The sequence below is a fragment of the Chrysemys picta genome, chromosome 7 (assembly GCF_011386835.1).
Source record: "Chrysemys picta bellii isolate R12L10 chromosome 7, ASM1138683v2, whole genome shotgun sequence".
NCBI lineage: Eukaryota > Metazoa > Chordata > Testudines > Emydidae > Chrysemys > Chrysemys picta.
The window spans coordinates 45681791-45703395 of record NC_088797.1 but is presented as its reverse complement, the minus strand read 5'-3'; the positions used below and the strand labels follow the sequence as shown (position 1 = coordinate 45703395).

Genomic DNA, 21605 nt, shown 5'->3' with positions numbered 1-21605 from the left:
GACAGGTTTCCGCTGTGATATTTCCACATACTATATATTTGCACATTTGTCCCAGTTTTCCCAGGCATTTTAATTGTTTAGCATCGAGGGAGCATTAGTATATTTCTAATATACTATCTTGAGAGGGTTGGAATAAAACTGTGATCATGATGTTCTTTTGTTCCCATTGAATTTACTCAGCTCTAACCTTTTAATTAACATAATGTGGGGAACACATTGTAGTTGTGATAAACTACTTTGGTTGGAAATTATGCAAACATCACAATGATCTCCTATTAATTTTCTAATGTCTCTTTTTACTTAGCCCATCACTTAAATGATTTATAATGTTATATCCTAAACAGTATTTTACGGGGGGAGAAAAGATTTTTCATGACTTTGCAATGCTGAAAGATCATTCGTACTAGGGAACCAGTTGAACACTGTCATCTGAAAGTTGAGAACTGTGCTCCGGCCAATGCACAGTTCTTTGTTCCATGTTGCAAATTTGTGAAGTTACGTTGTCTGCTCACCAATTGTCAGTACCTTCTCTCCACTGACAGCAGCTATAACAAAGAAGTGGAGTGCTGTCTACTTATGAGACAGTAGGACTGTTTTGATTCTACTAAGAGGCCTCTTCCTGCCAGATGCCAGCTGGAAGTAGAAGTGATGAAGCTGTAGAGGCGCTATGGCCTGCCCAACTGGATGTACTGAAGCGGGGTTGATTTTTCAGTGAAGCACGTCAACTAACTCTAGAAACCTGTATGAGAAGGGACTAGTGGCTGCTGCATACCACTTTTAGCAATGACATAGTAGGTGAATTTGATGTAGCTAATGTCCATGATGATGCTTCGTGTTATGCCTGTTAGCATCATGTTATGATATTTTACTCTTGGTTTGTGCAAATGTTTTTAACCAGTATTATATTTTTCTACTTGAGAGTAAATGTTACTCCATCTTCCTTTGTTTACTTTGTAGATGAAGTGGTCTTAAGATGATATGTAAGCAAGAATTATGTATTTAGAATATTAACTAGAATCACTTTTAGTTTTGATTTATTTTGCAAATATTTTTGTATTTTTGTATATATAAACGTCCTAAATATGAGTATTATCCTAGATTTCACTTGCAAAGATAAAAAGTTAAAAACTGTAGGCTTCATTTTCCTGAGTAGCAGCATGAAATTCATATCTTTGCTGTTCTCAGAAATGGGCTAAACTTAAAGATGCAGTAGGCAATCCAATGGGTGCATTTATGCTGCATTAAACACCCACAGCTGGCCTGCATCAGCTGACTTGGGCTCGAGGGGCTTAGGCAATGGATTTGTTTAATTGCGGTGGAAATGTTCAAGCTTGGGCTGGAGCATAGGCTGTGGGACCCTGTCCAGGGTGGAGTGGGGAGGGTCCCAAGCCTGGGCTCCACTAAGCAACTACACCGCAGTTAAACAGCACAGTAGCCTGAGCCTCACGAGCCCAAGTCAGTTGATCTGAACCAGCCACAGGTGTTTAATTGCAGTGTAGTCATACCGAATCTGTCCAGATGAGGAGTTGGAATGAATATTCTCATAACATTTTTATGAGGCAACAAAGATGTTTTCTTTTGAGTAGCTTTTTCATTCAAAACCCGTTTGCTCTAGGATATGTTTGATGTAACTAAAGCAGAGCTGGTATTCAAATACACCGCTACCTCGATATAACGCGACCCGATATAACATGAATTCGGATATAATGCAGTAAAGCAGCACTCCGGGGGGGGGCAGGGCTGCGCACTCTGGTGGATCAAAGCAAGTTCAATATAACGCGGTTTCACCTATAACGCGGTAAGATTTTTTGGGGTCCCGAGGACAGCGTTCTATCGAGGTAGAGGTGTAAGTGTTAAAGTGTGCTATCTCACACTCTTTCTTAGCTGCACTTACAGCTCAACTATTCCTCTGTAAGAGCAGAAGGTCAGTGAATGAATATCTCAGCTGCAATTGGAAAACTTAATTTGGAAAGATTACCATACAGGGTTAATATACTTTGCCATTATCAGTAGGACAAATATATGTAACACTAGTACACAGTGGGCACTTGCTGGGGGAAATAGCTTCTGTTTTGTGTGGGAAGAAAGATGTGTCTATTCCAAATGAAAACAGAGTTCAGAATCAGGTTATCATAAAAATTCATAAATTGCTGAGAGAATCCACCCACAGGAAACAGAGTTTCATATGCATCCAAACTATTCCTGCATTAAAGCCAGGAGGAAAACAACACAGTGAAATTTAGAAGAGTTCCTAAAGCCCTGAGATAATCCACACCAGGAACTAAGGACAGTCTAGGTTGTGTGAGATTAAAGGATCATTTCACTTATTCTGGAAGTGATTGTAGCGGGGTAAGTTTTTAAATGAAATTCACTAGTATAAAAACACAGTTTGGACGCGGTGGGGGAATGAGTTTAATTCAAACTGAAAGTGTTCTTCAAAATAAAGTATGTAGTCTAAAATAAGTAAAGCAAAATCATTATTGTGCTTACTTACATTCAGAAATGTTATTCAGAACACACAATGCAAAGGAATGAAATGGCCCTTCCCTTCTCTGAGATGCATTAAGTGTAGAACAATCAAGTGGTTCAGTAAAATTCACTAATGACTTCAAATAGTTGCAAATTTTGGCTCTTGTGCCTTTGTCACTACACAAACACACCAGTGGATAATAGAGATCAGAAGAGAGGCTTTTAGAAAATATTAAATTAATCGGTTTTGATTCAATGCTATGTTCCTTATTTGATATCTTTAAGAAGCATTTCAGTCTGAAAAACCTCTGAAATACTGGAGGAGCTGTTGCTTTTTGACATCTTGCCCTCATCTAGAGGACCAAGATACTATTTTTCATAATTCTCAGTCCTCCCTTTTGATGATACAATAGCTTTGAGCTCTCAGACTCATTCGGGATATTTCATTTCTTTGCAGGATATTGACAGTGCTCTGCATTATATTCTTGTAGCTACTGTTTGCTGGAAGCAACTCTCTGAAATATGCTTGTTTTGATTCCTTTATAATCTGGAAATGTGGAAGGTTTTTTCCTTCTAAAACTGCTTAAATACCACACTTATGCTCCTCGTGTCTCTCTGTAGTATCACTGCACGATACAATCCAAAGATCTGCTCCTGTGCTGAGCACCTACCTTGGGCTGCTGAGGACCTTCAGCTTCTATTGGCCTTCAATGAGAAGGAGCTCTCGGCACCTCTCAGAAATGGCCTGATGCAATCTCTCACTGCAGTCAATGGGAATCTTTCCATTGACTTCAGTGGGCTTTGGATTAGGCCCGAGGTGCACAGCATCTTGCAGGACTGGGACTTTGGCTTCTAGAAGCTATTACTTTAAACCTGTGCTGTTGTCAGTGTCCGCTCAAAGAAGAAATCTGATACACTAAATAAGTTTACAGTGGTTTGAATGCCTCTAAAATGACTAATTCTGCAGAGCTACTGTGAAAGTGTCAGTGTTTAGATCACTGTGAACTATATTTAGCTATGTATATTCAGTATATATTTGTGGCTAAACTAAAATAGATAATTTTAGAAGTATATTGTATATATTTCTCTGTGTACTATAAAACAGTGTAAACGTCTGAAAGGTCACCAAATAACACACGGGGGACGAGACCAAAAATCAGTTAACAGCTTCCATCCTTAAATATCCCATGCAGTGTCCTTAAATAAAACTCCAATGTAATATTAAGATAATCTAACCATTAAAGTGCTCTAAAAATGATCGTGTCTTAAATACAATAAAGAATAATTAAGCAAACTCTCATGTTGCCACTTTGGTTAAAAATATGACATTACAGTCTACGGTCCTTCAATATGCAGTTCCCTCAGAGTTTCAGGTAGGACCTGTTACCTTGCAATAATACAGCATGCATTGTTTTGATGGCATTGAATCATGTGGCCCACCCCATCTTAAAAAAAACATTTTTCTTGGTGTAATTATGAAAAAGCCCTCAGGGCTTTGGGGCTTTGAGTTACTTTGTATATTTTCTTTCCTTTCTTTGATTAGTTTGTATGTTTGGAATGTATCAGTCTTTCCCTAGGGACTCATGTGCAAGGCTTTAGCTACTCCAATATAGCATTAACAAGCCTAAATAATATCTCAAAGCAGGCCTTGCTCAGGTAGATACTTCCAGGTGACTCCTTAATCTCAACAATAAATGTATGATTCAGATAAATGTATCACGATTAACACCAGTGCAGTTTGGCCATGTTTGTCATAAGTGTCCATGAGAATTGTGAGGGCCTTATGAGGAGTAATATACCCTAAAACTTCAGCCATAATTTGGGGGGTTTCACTTTGCTCTGCACCACGAGGCACAGGTCACTTGCAGGTTTAAACTAATGTAAATAGTGGAGTCTCTGTAACTTGAAGTCTTTAAATCATGATTTGAGGGCTTCAGTAACTTAGCCAGAGGTTAGGGGGTTTTTTATTACAGGAGTGAGTGGATTAGGTTCTGTGGCCTGCAATGTGCAGGGGGTCAGATTAGATGTTCATGATGGTCCCTTTTGACCATAAAGTCTATGAGTCTGAGTCTGTGTCCTGATGTTTGTCCGGTGCTTCAGCACTGCTTTTCATATGGCACATACTACCAGGAACGTTGGCATGGATATGGAGCACAAACTCTATTCTGTGGGACTTGGATTGTTTCTTATATTAGGTCTAGACATCTGTGTTGGCCTTATTATACTGATAGCATCATTATGAGATTATGAAGACTGAAGAAAATGAAATAACGTATTCATAATGCCAAAATGTAATCATTCCAGTGTCTCCTTTGTGCTTTTTGGTTTGAAATCCTCATATCTAATATTAAGTTATTAGGATGCCTTTAATTCCTTTTCCACTAAAAGATTTTTGCCATTGTGTCCTGTTCTGATAAATTCTTTTGCTACAATGAAAACATATCTTTATAAATTAATGTGTGTGATGCAGAATAAAATCTTAAGAGGTAGGAATAGTAACTCTTTTGCTATTTGATACAATACATGCTAATGCTCTGCCAAACATTTCTAAGGTAACATGTTCCAAACTGTGTCCAAAGTACTAGCTTCCGCTTATCATAAAACCGCCAATCAAGTTTCATCCAGATTGTATTTGAAATAACGAAAACTCCTCAAGTTAAAAGATCAAGCTGTAAATTCTTCAAATCTCAATTTAAAAAAATACAGATTCTGTCTATAAAATCTTTAACGATGAGGGTAGTAAGGAAAATAATTCCAACAATGTCCATAGCATCCACCTGCAGATGTCTTAGTGGGGTTGTGCTTGCCCCTGGCATTAACTCTTTGCTCGATATTTTTATCTATTTCACCCTCAGACCCAGGCCAAAACAGATTTGCTGGATTGACCAGTCATCTGGCTAGACTGATCCCACTTTCCAGCTATCCAGAGGAATGTGTCTAGATCTGCTGCTGTGTTTATTGAGGAGCTGATAGAATTACTAACTTTAGAAATCACCCCCCACCCCACTGATGGTCTGCAGTACTGCTCTGTGTAGAGAAGGCCTTGGATACTAGTAACCATTTCTGGTGTTTTTCTAGTGTTTATTGGATAAACACCAGTTTCATTTGTGTGAGGAGTGTTTTATCAGTGTTTATAACAGAGCTTCTCATTTTAGGTTTTAACTGATAAAGTAAAAATTAGGGCTGTCAAGCGATTAAAAAAATTAATTGCAATTAATTGTGCGATTAATCGCACTGTTGAACAATAGTAGAATAGCATTTATTTACATCTATTTGGATGTTTTCTACATTTTCAAATATATTGATTTAAATTACAACACAGAATACAAAGTGCTCACTTTATATTTATTTTTGATTACTAGTATTTGCACTGTAAAAAAACCAAAAGAAATAGTATTTTTTCAATTCGCCTAATATAAGTACTGTAGTGCAATCTCTTTATCATGAAAGTTGAAATTTCAAATGTAGAATTATGTACAAAAAAACCTGCATTCAAAAATAAACCAGTGTACATTTTAGAACCTGCAAGTCCACTCAGTCCTATTTCTTCAGCCAATCGCTCAGACAAACAAGTCTGTTTACATTTGCAGGACATAATGCTGCCCGCCTCTTGTTTACCATGTTACCTGAAAGTGAAAATAGACATTCTGATGGCACTGTTGTAGCTGGCGTCACAAGATATTTACATGCCAGATGCGCTAAAGATTCATATGTCCCTTCATGCTTCAACCACCATTCCAGTGGGCATGTAACCATGCTGATGACGGGTTCTGCTTGATAACCATCCAAAGCAGTGCGGACCAATGCATGCTCATTTTTGTTATCTGATTCAGATGACACCAGCAGAAAGTTGATTTTCTTTTTTGGTGGTTAGGGTTCTGTAGTTTCCGCATCGGAGTGTTGCTCTTTTAAGACTTCTGAAAGCATGTTTCACACCTCGTCCCTCTCAGATTTTGGAAGCACTTCAGATTCTTAAACCTTGGATCGAGTGCTGTAGCTATCTTTAGATAGCTATCTCACATTGATACCTTCTTTGTGTTTTGTGAAATCTGCTGTGAAAGTGTCCTTAAAATGAACATGTGCTGGGTCATCATCCGAGACTACTATAACACAAAATATATGGCTGAATGTGGATAAAACAGAGCAGGGGACATACAAGTCTCCCCCAAGGAGTTCAGTGTCAAATTTAATTAACACATTATTTTTTTAATGAGCGTCATCAGCATGGAAGCATGTCCTCTGGAATGGTGGCCGAAGCATGAAGCGGCATACGAATGTTTAGCATATCTGGCACGTAAATACCTTGCAATGTCGGCTACAAAAGTGCCATGTAAATGCCTGTTCTCATTGTCTGGTCACGTAAATAAGAAGGGGGCAGCATTATCTCCTGTAGAATCATAGAATATCAGAGTTGGAAGGGACCTCAGGAGGTCATTTAGTCTAACTCCCTGCTCAAAGCAGGGCCAATCCCCAGAGAGATTTTTACCCCAATTCCCTAAATGGCCCCCTCAAGGATTGAACTCACAACCCTGGGTTTAGCAGGCCAATGCTCAAAGCACTGAGCTATCCCTCCCCCTGTAAATGCAAACAAACTTGTCTGTCTTAGCAATTGGCTGAACAAAAAGTAGGACTGAGTGGACTTGTAGGCTCTGAAGTTTTACATTGTTTTGTTGTTGAGTGCAGTTATGTAACAAAAAGAAAATCTACATTTCTAAATTGCACCTTCCCAACAAAGAGATTGCACTACAGTACTTGTATTAGGTGAATTGAAAAATACTTTTTCTTTTGTTTTTCATTTTTACAGTGCAAATATTCATAATAAAAAAATATACAGTTTGATTTCAATTGCAACACAGAATACAATATGTGAAAATGTAGAAAAACATCCAAAATATTTAATACATTTCAATTGGTACTCTATTGTTTAACAGTGCGATTAATACTGCGATTAATTTTTTTGTTAATCGTGTGACTTAACTGCGATTAATTGACAGCCCTAGTAAAAATGTGAAATTATTGTGTTTTAGTGATTAAATATTGATTATATTTAATGCTTTCTGTATCTGTTTCAATATTACCAACTGCTCCAGTGTCCTTGAAATGCACTTTTACCTTGCTGACTACCTTTGATTACTTCAAAGTAATCAATAAATTACTTCCAGCAGAAAATTTTATCTCCATGTAATTTAAAATATGCTTCCTGCATACTTTGCGTGTTTGTATCTAGATTTTAGAGCTATGAGAAAGAGCTAGCGGTGATCGTATTTATAAGGCATAATCAGCACAAATACAACCTTAAGATAAGCATGTGATGGGTTGCCCCCCTTTAAGATGCCACCTGATGTGCTGGGATACCACTGAGCCCACCTGTTCTGCCAGCGTGGGCCCCCTTTACCCTGTCTTGCTGAGCCAGACTATTAAGTCTCCTCTAGCACACACACAGGCAGGGCCACACCCAACTGCAAAACGACAGACACTGAGATCAGCTCTGGGAAGCCTCAGCTTAAGGGACTTGCCCCAGCACTTAGGTGTCCACCTCCCTTGGAGTGCAGACCCAAAGGTATATTGTCGTGCGCTGTGGAGAAATCTATACAACGCAAGCTAATAAATTTGCCTCCTCCCTCAATGTGGAGGAAGATATGTACTACAACTTGCCCCCCGAGTTAGAAATTACAGAAATTGGATTTAATAAGAAACTAAACAAATCTTATTAACTATAAAAGGCAGATTTTAAGTGGTTAAAGGGGTAGCAAACAGAACAGATTACTAAGCAAATAAAAACACCCAAACTAAGTTTGATTCACTAAAGAAACAGGTTACAAAATATAATTTCTCATCCTAAATATTGTCACAGGTAGATTACAGAAAGTCTTGAAAGGCAGCTGCACTGGCCTACAGCTTGAGACTTCAGGTATTTCCACTCACAGACTGGACGCCCTCCCAGCCTCGGTTCAACCCTTCTCCCCTCAGTTCAGTTCTTGCTCTCAGGTGTTTTTCAGTGTCTCTTTGGGTGGGGAGGAAGAGGAGAACCATGATGATGCCACTCCCATGCCATATATAGTTGTTGTGTATGGTAGGAACCCTTTGTCTCCCAGTGGAAGAACACTGGCATTCCAAGGGGTGGGTCTAGTACCAGGTTACTCAGACCCATGTCTCTGCAGGGCTGTGGCAGCCATTACTCCGAGGCTGTCCGGAGTGTCCACAAGAAGACTAAGCCCTTTCACAGTCCATTGTCTTTGCTAATGGCCCATTAGTCCTGTCTGGCTTTTCCATTGTTGTACCCGAAGGGCTAGTTGGGGGTGACACCCAAAGTAACACATTTGAAATACAGATAGTCAATATTCCTAATTTCAGATACAGAAATGACACAGGCATACAGATTGGATAATCACATTCAGTAAATCATAACCTTTCCAGTGATATCTTACATAAAGTATATGTTATGTCATATCCATATCATAAGCATATTTCTTAAAGAATATGGAGTGTAAGGTCACAAAGCATATCTAAGAATATTTACCATTGTTTTTGCAATTGTGCCTACTCTAGACTTGTCGAGGTTTTTTTGCCTGTCATTTAATTTCTGGTCTGTTTGTCATAAATCAGCAGCCCTTCTCTAAGCTAACTGACACAGCAATCAGGAAAGGAGAAAAGAATTGGAACTAAGACATGAAATCAAAGACAACAGGCCAAAAAAGGGAATAACTACTCAAAGCACCTGTATGTCAGGAGTTTAAAGTGTACACCTATTACATGAGCTCTCTGGTATTTGGCCTTTTAGAAGCAGAAATTGCCTATATGTAAAAGGAGACAACACTCCACCAAAAGGAGGGAGGGAGTGAAGAGGAAAGCTGGGCCCATGCTTTGAAAGTGCTCAGCACCCATAACTAGGGCCAGGTTTTCAACTGAGCTCGGCAGCTCCCATTATCCTCAATAGAAGTTGCTGAGCTTGAAGCCTCTTCGGAAATTCTGATTGTGGAGTATAGCCCTGGAATAGCTTGTGATACGTTATATTTAGCAGCTGTGCTAAGCAGTAAACGTACAGCATGTGGCTTATCTTCATATATCACTCAGGAGCACTCTTTATTTTATTATTTCCCTTTGTAGACTGTTTCCATTCTGGAGCAGAGACTGACACTGACTGAAGACAAGCTGAAGGAGTGTCTTGAGAATCAGCAGAAGCTCATGCACAGTAAAGGGAATTGATTCCACGAGAGGCTGATAAAGCCGGAATTGTCTGGAGGCTTGGGGTTTTGTTTGTGTGTTTCTGATACTTTGGGTGAATCATTTTTAACAGATGGAATCACTTATTTTATTAAAATAAAATGTACAGCCAATGGCATCTGTAAATACACTTTTTTGTTACTGTAAGAATAAAATTCTTATTTCACTAAACACAGCTAACAATTTGTGATCCTTTGAGTTAAATCCCCATTGAGCAGAGGCAGTGCTAGCCCATGGGGGGGCCCTAAGCAGGAATATTTTTTGTCTCCACAATACATAATAAAATTTGAAAATAGGGGGCCCCTATGAGTTGCTCGGGACCCTAAGCAATTAGTTAGCACTAGTCTATACTAGAATCACTCCAGCAGCACAGCTGTATGCATGTAGCTGCGCCGCGGTAGCGCTGCTAGAGCAGATGCTGTATGCCGATGGGGGAGAGCTCTCACATCGGCATCATTACTGCTGCTCAGGAAGGTGGAGTAGCTTAGGTCACTCAGGAGTGTGGCTTATTCACACCCCTGAGCGACATAAGTTATGCCGAAGTAAGCACTAGTGTGTACAAGCCCGAAGTCTGCTTATGCCTAGCGCCAGCTCTGTTGAGAGCATAAGTATTGTATGTGGAGTATAGGGGAAGGGAAGATCCTAACTTCTCAGAGCTGCTGCTGAGCTAAACTAGTTAATCTGAGCAATGGGGAATGTGAAGCATCTGGAAAGTGCTGTACCAGATTTACTGATCTATAGTTGAGGTGTCTGTGTGCGTGCTGGGGGGTTTGCTCACAGGCAAAGAATGCCCAAATAGTGGACGTGCACCTCTATTCTAAAACAATAGCAAGCATCAAGCAGAGAATGTGACTCATGCTTCTAGAAGGTTCTGCATCATCCAAGTCCCAAATGGCTCCTACGGAATTTGATGAAGAGCGAATCTCAATGTCCTTTGCACAGAGGATATTGTAGTGTGTAGGATCTACTCATCTCTTATGCAGTTTGTAGAGAGTGAAAATAGCAGGGCCTAAGGCGAGATAAGAGGCACCAGCTAGTAAGAAACAATATGGTCCCAGGGAACATTCTCCTTGATTCATTTTCTTAAGGGAGTTGTGGGGAGGAGGATAAATAGCAGAACTGTTAGCGCAGCCTTTTACTTTTTCTGAGTGTCCCAAATCAATTTTATCTTGATATTTTATAGCTGGAATGGCACTTCAGTTCACGTTGATATTTCCCTCCCATAGACTCTATGGTCAGGACTCTATGCATGTGTCCAGTATGTGACTGCACAGGAGCCTTTGCTAATACTCCTCCCAGCATTCACCTATGACCTCGCTCCACATAACTGCTTGCTTCGTCACTACTACCTACCCATGTTGAGAAATGGGCTTCAGGAGCCCCAGCCTCACCTGGTTGCTGAAATCCTCCTAGCTGCTGCATTTCTGACCCTTTCAGTTGCAGTGACTTCCGGCCTCATTCCTCTCCCACATAGCTTCCAAATCCTGCCATCTCCAGATGTGCGCTGGGCATTATGGAAGTTTGCCTCAGGCCTGGCTGGCATGTCTGTCTTCCCACAGGCCTATGCAAAACCAGCCCTTTTCTTGCACCTGTTTCTGCGGAAGGCGGTGTTCCCCTGAATTCTATTGAAACCTTGTTAAATCCGACTGAGAGCTGCTTATTTCCATCAGGATAAAACTCTTTTCACTGTCTCTCCCAGCACCAGAAAGATCCTTATCTCCTCCTATGCAAGTGCTTCCCACATCTCCAACTCCTAGCTGGAGCTACATAATAGATTTCACTCCTTTTGGTTTGCAAGCAGCCAGTGGCTTTGTTTTATTTCCAAGCATCTTTGGTTGATGAATTTGAATCTCTTTCTGCATAACCGCAGACTAAGAATGCTTATTTTCTCCATTTCCAAGCTGTGAATCTGAGAAATCATTATTTTCACTTAGATTCATCTACTGGAATCGATCCAGTGATATTTTTTCCCCTAATAGCCATTTTTTAAATGCTCTTTCTAGAAGCTTTCAGTGGCTTTCTGTTGTGAAGTCATTATATCATTTTCATTGATGGAGAAAGAGAAAAATTAAAACAAGGAAAATCTGATTTTAAAGGAGGAGGGCTATCCCTAAACTGATCTAATTTGATTGGCAGAAATGATTAAAATAAAAAGTGGTTTCATGGAATGAGAACTTGTAATTGGATCTTATCAGTTGAATCCAAATGTCTTGGAACGCTCTTTAGTTAAGTTAGATGAAAAGCACTTAAGAGAAAATTGAAATCTAAAACTTTATAAAATATAGCTTTGTATTGCTCTTAATAGTGTAAATATAGTAATGTCTTGGAGACGTAAGCATTTTGTATAGTACTTTTTACGGAAGCTTTCAATAAAAGCAATTTGGGTATAACATTCAATGTAGATCCTTTTCCTTTTAGTTTTTAAGGTGAACTAATTTCAAAGATGCTCATTTGTGTGTGTGTGTGTGTGTATAAAAATATACACACACACACACACACACACACAAGTATATTACAACTGAATTAAATGGTTAATAATGATGTAGACGTGTCTAATTATATATATAATTTCAACTTTCAACCAAAAATGTTCTTGATCAATACATTTCTAATTATTCTCCTGAGAATTAGAGGTTGTATTCTCAAGTTAGGAACACAAGTGCCATGGATCTTCAATGAGAATTGCCCTCTTATGCATCCGAAGAAGTGGGCTGTAGTCCACGAAAGCTTATGCTCTAATAAATTTGTTAGTCTTTAAGGTGCCACAAGTACTCCTGTTCTTCTTTTTGCCCTCTTAATTCACTTAGGTGGTTTTGGAAATTCCACATTTCACGTTACTAATGTAGCTACAGGTTTCTGTGATCTCAGAAAGACTGACAAAGTATCTTAACAGAACCTAGAACAAAATACTCTCCCCTCCCCCCCCCCAAGTGATTTAAATCTTCTCTCACTTCTAAATTTCTCGTTTTCATGGCACTGGACAATCTGCAATGATCATTTTGCAAAACTACTACTTCAGGAAGAAATTGAATAGATGAGTGAGGGGGGGAGTGGGTTGTAATTTTATTCCAAAATGTACATCTATACAGTCTGAAAAGGGCTCGGTTTTGCTGATTTTGCTCTGGGTGACTCCTGGGAGGACAACCAGGGGTTAAGGATTTTGGTTTGGATCTCCAAGGCAAACCCTAAGCCAAGTTCTTAAAAAAGTAGTTTAATTTGTTGCCATTAAGTTTGCCAGACATATGACCTCACTAAACTTTTAGCAACAGTTCTTTGTGCCGAGATTGGTCCCTAGGGGAGCTACATATGCCTGAAGGCTGCAGCAAATGGATTTTTGGCTGCTCTGGGTATGGAGCATGTTAAACATAAGCATGATCTGTGAAAACGCAAGAATCTTCAAGCACTGCCCACTTTCCTTCCTGTCTGGGAGCTGGAATTGGAGCGCCAATTCCACAGTTTAGCTCATAACTAAGTAGGTAAAAGCACAGAGCACTATGATGCTGATTGTTCTGGGTTAGAGGCTGGGTGCCCAGCAGAAATTACCTCTAGCTGCAGTGTCATAACCAGACATCCGTCAGCTAACTAAAAAATAAGATTAAACTCAGAACTATGGAGAAGCTGTGCTTGTCCTCACCAGTCTGGCGGTACAAATCACACATTTTCTTGGTCTCTTAATAATTAAAAAAAAAAAAAAAAAGTTACATCTGCGTTAAAATTAAACTGCTTTTGAAAGCATAAGGAACTTGAATTAGCCACGTTGTGGTGCTAAGAAGGCAGAGGTGCAATTTTTCTCCAGGTTTTAGAAAAGGTCACCCTATGCCAAGTGAATTTCCAACGGGATGATTTATTTTGTTACCTTTGTTCCACACAGCTCTGATTTGAAGTGAAGAACATGGATGGCTCACATGAATCCAGGTGTTGGGGGGAAAAAAACAGAACCCAACCAACCGCTGTCTTGCGTGGGGCCAGCTTGGTGCTGTCGATAGCATGCGGGATTGTGAGCCATAAGGTCTGGGTTGTGTTCCCAGCTGCGAAACAAAACGGTCATCATGGAGGAATCTCCTTATCTCTGTGACTCAGTTTCCCAGTCTCTAAAAGAGGGATAATGACACGCAACTTTTGTAATGTGCTTTGAGCGCTATAGAAGAGCTAATGATAGATCTAAATACAGTATGTTTGTTAAAGGGGGAGAGAACCAATATTCTGTTCAAGTAGATTTTTAGCATACTTTGGTTCATCTTTCTAACTGCAGCAAATTAAGCCATCAGTGTGTAGTTACAAATTTCCCACCTCTCTGGCATTCGCTTTACCTTGGCTGGAATGACTGGCTCCTGTCACTTAGGATTTTTCAGACTGGAATGTTTTGGAGACAGTTGCACTCTGGATGTTCACTAAACCATGGGGCCTTTCCCTAGCAGCACTCCAAACTACTTTACGCTCCGTACATCATTTAGGACATAAACATCCTCCTCTTCAGTAGTGCAGTGCATGCTGGGAATCCCATGGATCCTGCGTTGTCACAAAAACAACCAGGCTAAATTAGTATGGTGAGTTGTGCCCAGAATCCTATCGCTTCTGCGCCCGTTTGCCATTTCTACTCCTTGCGGGCATTTTTCACACCGCCAATAATTCACTTCCATGTTGTTAATGCAGCTTCAGTGAAGAGCACAGTGACTCTTGGTATGGCTAAACTGTTAGCAGGCCACATCAGTGTGTGTTTCTGAAAATGGCAAATAAGCAGCGGGTCTAAATTGTTTTGCCAGCCTGCATCACAGTGGAGGAGCAGCAGCATCTTTTGGTAATTGTGCTGGTTTGCCTGCTGGAAGGGTTAATTCCATATGTTGCAGAATAGCTGCCTGGATGAGGTTTAGCATTGCTTCACTTCCCTTCTACACTCCCTCGGTGAGTATTTTCTTAACAGCTGTCTGGGAGCTGTTCCATTCAGACTTCCCCCAGCGTGGGCCTATGAAAACACTTAGTCTGCTGCGCTCAGGAAAGTTTCCATTGTCACACTCACATAGCCTTTACTGGAAAGCTAAAAATGGGCCTTGGTGCACACTCCTGCAATTTACCATGGAGCATGACTTTCCTGATACCATATTTTTATTCTTAATGGAGGGGGAAATTCCATCACTCTGCTGAAACAGCAAGTGAAAAGGGTCTCTGGAAATCTGAGTGGTCTCACCACTTCGCTTTGTACATTCAGGGAATAGGATCCCCATGGAACCCTAGTTAGAGGACAAGGTCACTGCTTCCCACCTTTCTGTGAAGTCATCCGCTGTATGTAGGTAGGTGAGGCAGTAATAGGACAAGGTGTTGCCTGTGTTAACTTGTGTAGTGCATTATCAGTGTAGCCAGGTGCCACGTGCTAACTGCAGAGACATCAAGCTGGCTTTCACTCCTAAATTCCTTCCTCACCTCTCAAGATGCAAGGTTGTACTGTATAATCTTGCCACAAGGTTGGGCTTGGTTCAGGAGCCTCTATTCTTTGCCCTGGAGAGAGAATTTTGTAACTTCAGCTGTTGGTATCTGTTGCTAGATTTAAAAAAAAAAAAAAAAAGTTTGGCAAAGGCAGCAGTAAATGTCCACGTCTCATTAAATAGGGACACTTTCCAGAAGTTAGGGAGAGAAGGTGGAGGACACCAACTGTAAACAGCTGATTCAAAGGAGAGGTTTGGGAGATCACTGGGGCCAAGCGTTGGCGGTGTAAGAATCTCATTATTGCCATTGGGTTCTGTTGTGAATCCCAGGACAGATTCAAAGGATTAAATCATGCCAGTGACTTTTGAACTGGCCTGTCACTGCTCCAGTTAAGTAGCTGGTGAAATTGGTAGCTTTCTCCCATGGATCAATGCTAGTGGGTATGATCTCTGCCTAAAGCCAGATCAACTAGAGTCTTGGGAAAGCTTTTGAGCTTCCTAGATCCTGACGAGTGGTTGGTTTGAGGAAGAGAAGGAGTTGCCCTTCGGTGCTTTGTCCAGGGGTTTTCTTCCTTGAACCTTGTATATGTCCCAAGGTCCACAGAGAACTGATGTGCTCATGTAGATGTCCAGCCTCTCCAAGCTATCTCTGCTCATTAACTCCAGCAGCACAGCTTCCTTCTGGAGCCTTGTTTACCCATCTCACTGGAGCCTGCAAAGTTCCTCCCCAAGGGCATTGGAACATGGGAATTGTCGGGACTGACTCCTGACAAGCCGGGAGTCAGCTTCTACAGGTAAGTCCCAGTGGGCCTGCAGGCAGGTGATGCCATATCCAGGGGTTCCCCCTCTGTCGTGCTCCCCTCTCCGTCTAACCATGGATTCTCCAGCCCTCTCCCACCCTCTGACCCCTTGGCATTCCCAGAGGGGTTGGTGTGGGGGTGGGGCCAGGGGTCACTTGTAGAGCCTAAATAGTATCTTCCCTCCCCTCGGTAGCATTCTGGCCATTTGATCTGGACTTCAGCTCCTGTTGTCACATTCTGATTTAAAGAGGGAGATGTGTCCCTTTGCCCCACCTTTCAATGCCTTCTCGGGGGCCGGGCAACATTCACTCGAGGGTGACAAGGAAAGGACACAATTCATAGACACAACACTGCTTTTTTGCCATGGGAGAATAACTAGCTGTTCCCCGTGCAGCTTGCTCGGTCGCTGTATTGGGTCACTTTGGGAAGGGATCCCCTTCTTGGGACGCTGCTTGGGTTTAAATGCAGTTGCTGAGCTGGTCATGAAAACATCTGGTCTTGAGTTTAGGCCCTAGAAGGCCATCCTGTTTACGGAGGAGTTTGGAATAGCAAGATATTGTATTGGTCTCTCTGACTAGACCTAACACCCCCCTCAGTTCTGCAGTGCCATTTTAAAAGGCCATAATCGTTTTGTTTGCCAGGCAGTCAGACACTCATTTGAAATCGCAGCCCTGCTGTGCCAGGTGCGGTACATGCCCCAAAATGCTTACTGTGTAAGCAGACAGAAGGTGAGGGGAAAACAGGCACAGAGAAGGGAAGTGACCTGTTCAAGGTCACCTAGCAGGTCATTGTCGGAATTAGGACGAGAACCCAGGTCTCCTGGCTCCCCGTCAGTCCTGTCCACTAAACCACACTGCCTCTCCATACTGAAAGGAAATCTGGTTTCCTGGTCCAGGCTGCTTCCAGCTTGCTGAGTACTGACGACAAGGTGTCTTACCTGTTACACTTAGGGCCGCTGAGAGCGGGCTCGGGCCCCGGTGAAAAAAATTTTTCGGGCCTCCCAGCAGGGGCGGACCAGCTAAACAGGGCTGACGAGGGGGGGGGAAAGCCGGGCCCCCTTCCAGACCGCTGGGCCCCAGTAATTTGTACTGGCTTCCCCTCCTTCCCCCCCCATTGGCCCTGGTTACACTCAATGCTGGGCAGGGCACAGGCTGAACGTGATCCTCCAAAACAAAATTCCTGCGCCGAGGGGATAAGTCGAATATTGTTGTATCAAAACACGGTTGAGCTGATTAAAGCAGCCGGTTACAGGAATAGTTTTAATGCCATTTGATCTTTTGCTCAAAGATTGATTTCTCTCCTCCCCCCCCCCCCCCATTCCCCCACAAGCCTTTTTTTAAGATCCTGTTTAATGTTTCCTGGGGGAGAGATTGACTTGTATATTGTCTATTTTTTCTGTAGTCTATTATTTATAAGATCACTAGATCTTAAAAAGGAACAATCAGTGGAGTGCTGAGACCCAAACACACTTGATGGGACGATAAACCAGATGCTGAGTACAGAAAAACCCTTCCTTCCTTTTGAAGAATGGGTGGTATCTGTAGCCATAGCCCATCAATAGTGCTCTGTGCATCAGCCAAATGGGTTGTCCTAGAACGTAATACAAGATGCTCCAAAGGGTGACATTTCCACCTCATGCTAGCCCAGGACCGGGTGACTGGATGTAGTGTTGCTGCAACATTTCTCAGCCAGCCTGCTGTGATAAATGAAGCCGGGGGGGGGGGGGGAGATGTTTTATGGACACCCAGCCAGACAGTAGCTATAAAATCCCTCTTAGTAGCTGTTCTCTAATTGCTCTACCTGTAAAGGGTTAAAAAGTCTCACTGGGATGCATAGGTAAAAGGAAATGAGGCGGCACCTGCCCAAAAGAGCCAATGGGAAGGCTAGAACTTTTTAAAACTGAAAAAAGACTCCCCTTTTGTCTGTCTGTCTGTTCTCTCAGGGAGAGGCAGACAGGGCAACAGTTCTGCTGTAAGAAGCTTGGGCCAGGTATGAAAAAATCTTCAGTATCATACCTAGAAACTACTCATTTAAAACCCCAGATATGTAAGTAGATCAGGAAATGTCTAGATTCCTCTGTGCTAACCCCAGGTGCTTTTGTTTTGCTTGTAACCTTTAAGTTGGACCTCAAGAAAGCTATTCTTGATGATTAATCCTTGTAATTGCTCTTTTAAAATCTAGCAATAGCCTGAGTTCCCAGATGTATTTTCTTTCTTTTTTTAATAAAATTTATCTTTTTAAAGAACAGAATTGGATTTTTGTGCTTTAAGAGGTTTGTGCACGTGTTGTTTAATTAGCTGGTGGCAACAGCTGATTTACTTTTTTTTTTTCTTTCTCAGCTCTTCCCGGGTGGGGGTGTGTGTGTGAAAGAGCTTGAGGTTACCCTACAGGAAGGAATTCCCAAGTGCACCTTCCTGGGCTCTTAAAGGGGTTCTGCATTTGGGTGGTGGCAGCATCTACCAATCTAAGGTCAGAGAAAAGCTGTAACCTTGGGAGTTTAATACAAGCCTAGAGTGGCCAGTATTAATTTTTAGAATCCTTGTGGGCTGCCACCTTCTGCACTCGAAGTGCCAGAGTGGGGAATTAGCCTTGATATGGTGGCAGAGCAGTGGGATCATTTTGAACCAGAGACACAGACCTCAGGATTTTAAAAGGACACATTTTTCCTTTTGGCAGCCTGCAAAGCTAGGCTTTTTCTTTTCTTTTCTTTTCTTTTTCTTTGCTGCCTGAGGGGGAACAGGCACACAAAGGGTTCAGCCTGCAAAGCCAGGGAGTCCAACAAGCAGTTTATTTCCCCCCCCCCCCCCTAGCTTCATGGCAATGAAATAGCTAGGCTAGAGTAGGGCAGCCCTGTGTATGAGGTTGCGGTCGGGCACCGAAACCCTAGAGCAACCAGTCTTCCCAAAGCGACACGCCACGGAGATGAAGCCCAGACATCCAGCTTCATGACAGAAATGCAGGGAGGGGATGGGGGACTGGAGATTTCCCCGGAGGGAATGGTCAGCCCTCCCCAACCTGAGATCCAGGTGCCAAGGATGCTCTTAACCCAGACCAAGTTCTAACTGCAGAAGACAGGAATTTCTTCCTAGAGATGAAGCGCTTGGAGGCAGAAGCGGAGGCGAAGCACTTGGATACGGAGGAGAGGAGAGAGGCGAAGCGCTTGGAGGCGGAAATAGAGCTGAAGCGCTTAGAGCTGGAAAGGGCTAAGCTGGATCAACCAGGTAGCCCTAACAGTCCTCCTCAAGGTACCACTCCCCATTCCAAGAAATTTCCCACATACAAGGTAGACAATGATACAGACACCTTAGAAAATTTTGAAAGGGCCTGCCTTGGGTACAACATCCCTACAGACCAGTATATGGTGGAGTTGAGGCCACAGCTCAGTGGACCCTAAGCAGAGGTGGCAGCTGAAATGCCTACAGAACACATGAACAAAAGGCCAGAATTAGGATGTGGCGAACCCCCGAGCATGCCAGTCAGTGGTTCAGAGCCTTAAGGTGGAAACCAGACATGGCATTTGCCCGACACGCCTATCACATTGTAAAAAATTGGGATGCCTGGATATCAGGAGCAAATGTTAAGTCTCTGGAAGATCTGTCTCTCCTAATACAAATGGAGCAGTTCTTAGAGGGTGTTTCCATCTAGGGTGTACCTTTCTGTTTCCTCAGGAAGCCCAAAACTGTAATTGAGTCGGGGGAGATTGGAACCAAATGGGTGGAGGTAGCAGAGAGGAAGAAAGCTAGTAGCAGTTGGTGGGGATACCATAAGGGGCAACCCAAGACTATACCCACCATCTGAGTTAGTCCAAGGCCCCACCTCACAAGAAGGAGCCCTCCACACAGCCAGGGAGACCCCAGATGCCCTCTTGTCCCACCATCCCACTCTCCAACCACCCACCTTGTCCCAGCCCACAGTCAGCTGGGCGATGCTTTAAATGTAATGAGCTGGGACATGTGAAGGCCAACTGCCCCAAGAGCACCAGCCGACTGCAACTCATCACTCCTTGATCCCACCAAGAGCCTTCAGGCCCAGATGCCTCGCAAATAACCCCAGAGCAAAGGGAAACTGTGAGTGTGGACGGAAGGAAGATTACTGCATGGAGACACTGGAGCACAGGTATCAGCTATCCACCAATCTCTGGTGGACCCCAAATTCATCAACCCAGAGGCCCAAGTTACAGTGCAACCCTTTAAGGCCAACTCTTTTAACTTGCCTACAGCCAAGTTGCCTGTCCAGTACAAGGGCTGGTCAGGAATATGGACTTTTGCAGTCTATGACGATTATCCCATTCCCTTGTTCCTGGGAGAAGACTTAGCCAACCATGTCAGGCTAACAAAAAGGGTGGGAATGGTCACCCGCAGCCAGGCTAAACAGGCCTCCACACCTAACTCCATTCCTGAGCCTCCTACAGGGATCCAGCCAGAGGTAGTGGAACCAGACCCCAGACCAGAGTCTATGGCAGCGGTTGTAGATCCAGTTCCTGAGACCCAGCCAGAACCAGCCCAAGGATCGGAACTGGCGGAGCAGTCAGCACCAGAGCCCATGCTTGCAACGCCATCAGAGTCAGGGGAGCCAGCACCAAAGGGCGCCACAGAGCCTGCACCTGCAGCAGCAGCTAAACCAGAGCAAGAAACTCAACCGGAGCCTGAAATACAACCTAGTGCACCAGCAGAGAGCAGTTCATAGTCGACGGAGACACCCCCATCACCTGCATTGCTTCCAGTGGGACCAAGTGTAACGATGCTGGTTCTGGTGGGACCCAACTGAGAGTGTCAATTCAGGACAAATTGCTTAAAGCAGGGCAGTTACAGCCCAAGGCTGGGGTTCCTTTGCACACCAAGGCAAGGCAAACCAAACCAGCCAAACAGAGAAGACTTCGGTTTTACCCCATTGGCTAACCACAAGTCACACAAGCAATTCCCTTAGACACTCCAGTTTCCCAGTATCACCACCAGTACCACTCGTTATGGGGACAAATGGTTATGAAAACCAATACCCCAGTAAAAGAAAAAAGGTTCTCTCGATCCCAAAGGACCAAGACCCAGACCCAGATCAATATACAAATCAGATCTTACCCACAAATCACACTGTTGCCAATCCTTTAGAATCTAAAATCTAAAGGTTTATTCATAAAAGGAAAAAGAAATAGATGAGAGCTAGAATTGGTTAAATGGAATCAATTACATACAGTAATGGCAATGTTCTTGGTTCAGGCTCGTAGCAGTGATAGAATAAACTGCAGGTTCAAATCAAGTCTCTGGAGTACATCCACAGCTGAGATGGGTCATTCAGTCCTTTGTTCAAAGCTTGAGTGTAGCAAAGTGCCTCCAGAGGTATGAAACAGGATTGAAGACAAGATGGAGATGAGTCTCCTCCAGGTGTAAGAACACCTCTTTGTTCTTACTGTGGAAAATTACAGCAAAATGGAGTTTGGAGTCACATGGGCAAGTCGCATGTTCATGCATGACTCAGTTTTTACAGACGGCAGCCATTGCTCACATGCTACCTTGCATGTTCCCAGGAAGACTTTTTATGTGGATTGGAGTCTTCCAAGATCCATTGTCAGTTGAGTGTTTCTTGATTGGGCACTTAATTTGCACATTCCTTTCTCAAGAAGCTGACCAAATGCTTTACTAAGGCTACTTCAGAATCAAAACACATAGCCAATATTCATAAATTTAACTACAAAAAT

General features: G+C 42.6%; 1 protein-coding gene across 4 annotated transcripts in view; it reads left to right on the top strand.

The window, feature by feature from the left end:
• POC1A (POC1 centriolar protein A) overlaps positions 1-9864 on the top strand; it is a 111092-nt gene extending 101228 nt beyond the window's left edge. For 3 of the 4 annotated variants that reach the window (XM_065551304.1, XM_065551303.1, XM_065551302.1), the window contains one exon: positions 9577-9864. In XM_065551304.1, coding sequence (XP_065407376.1) covers positions 9577-9675 — 99 coding nt within the window. In that variant the 3' untranslated portion in view covers positions 9676-9864. The remainder of the gene's footprint in view (positions 1-9576) is intronic. The other variant, XR_010589119.1, reaches the window with a different exon arrangement.
• The last annotated feature ends 11741 nt before the right edge of the window (positions 9865-21605 follow it).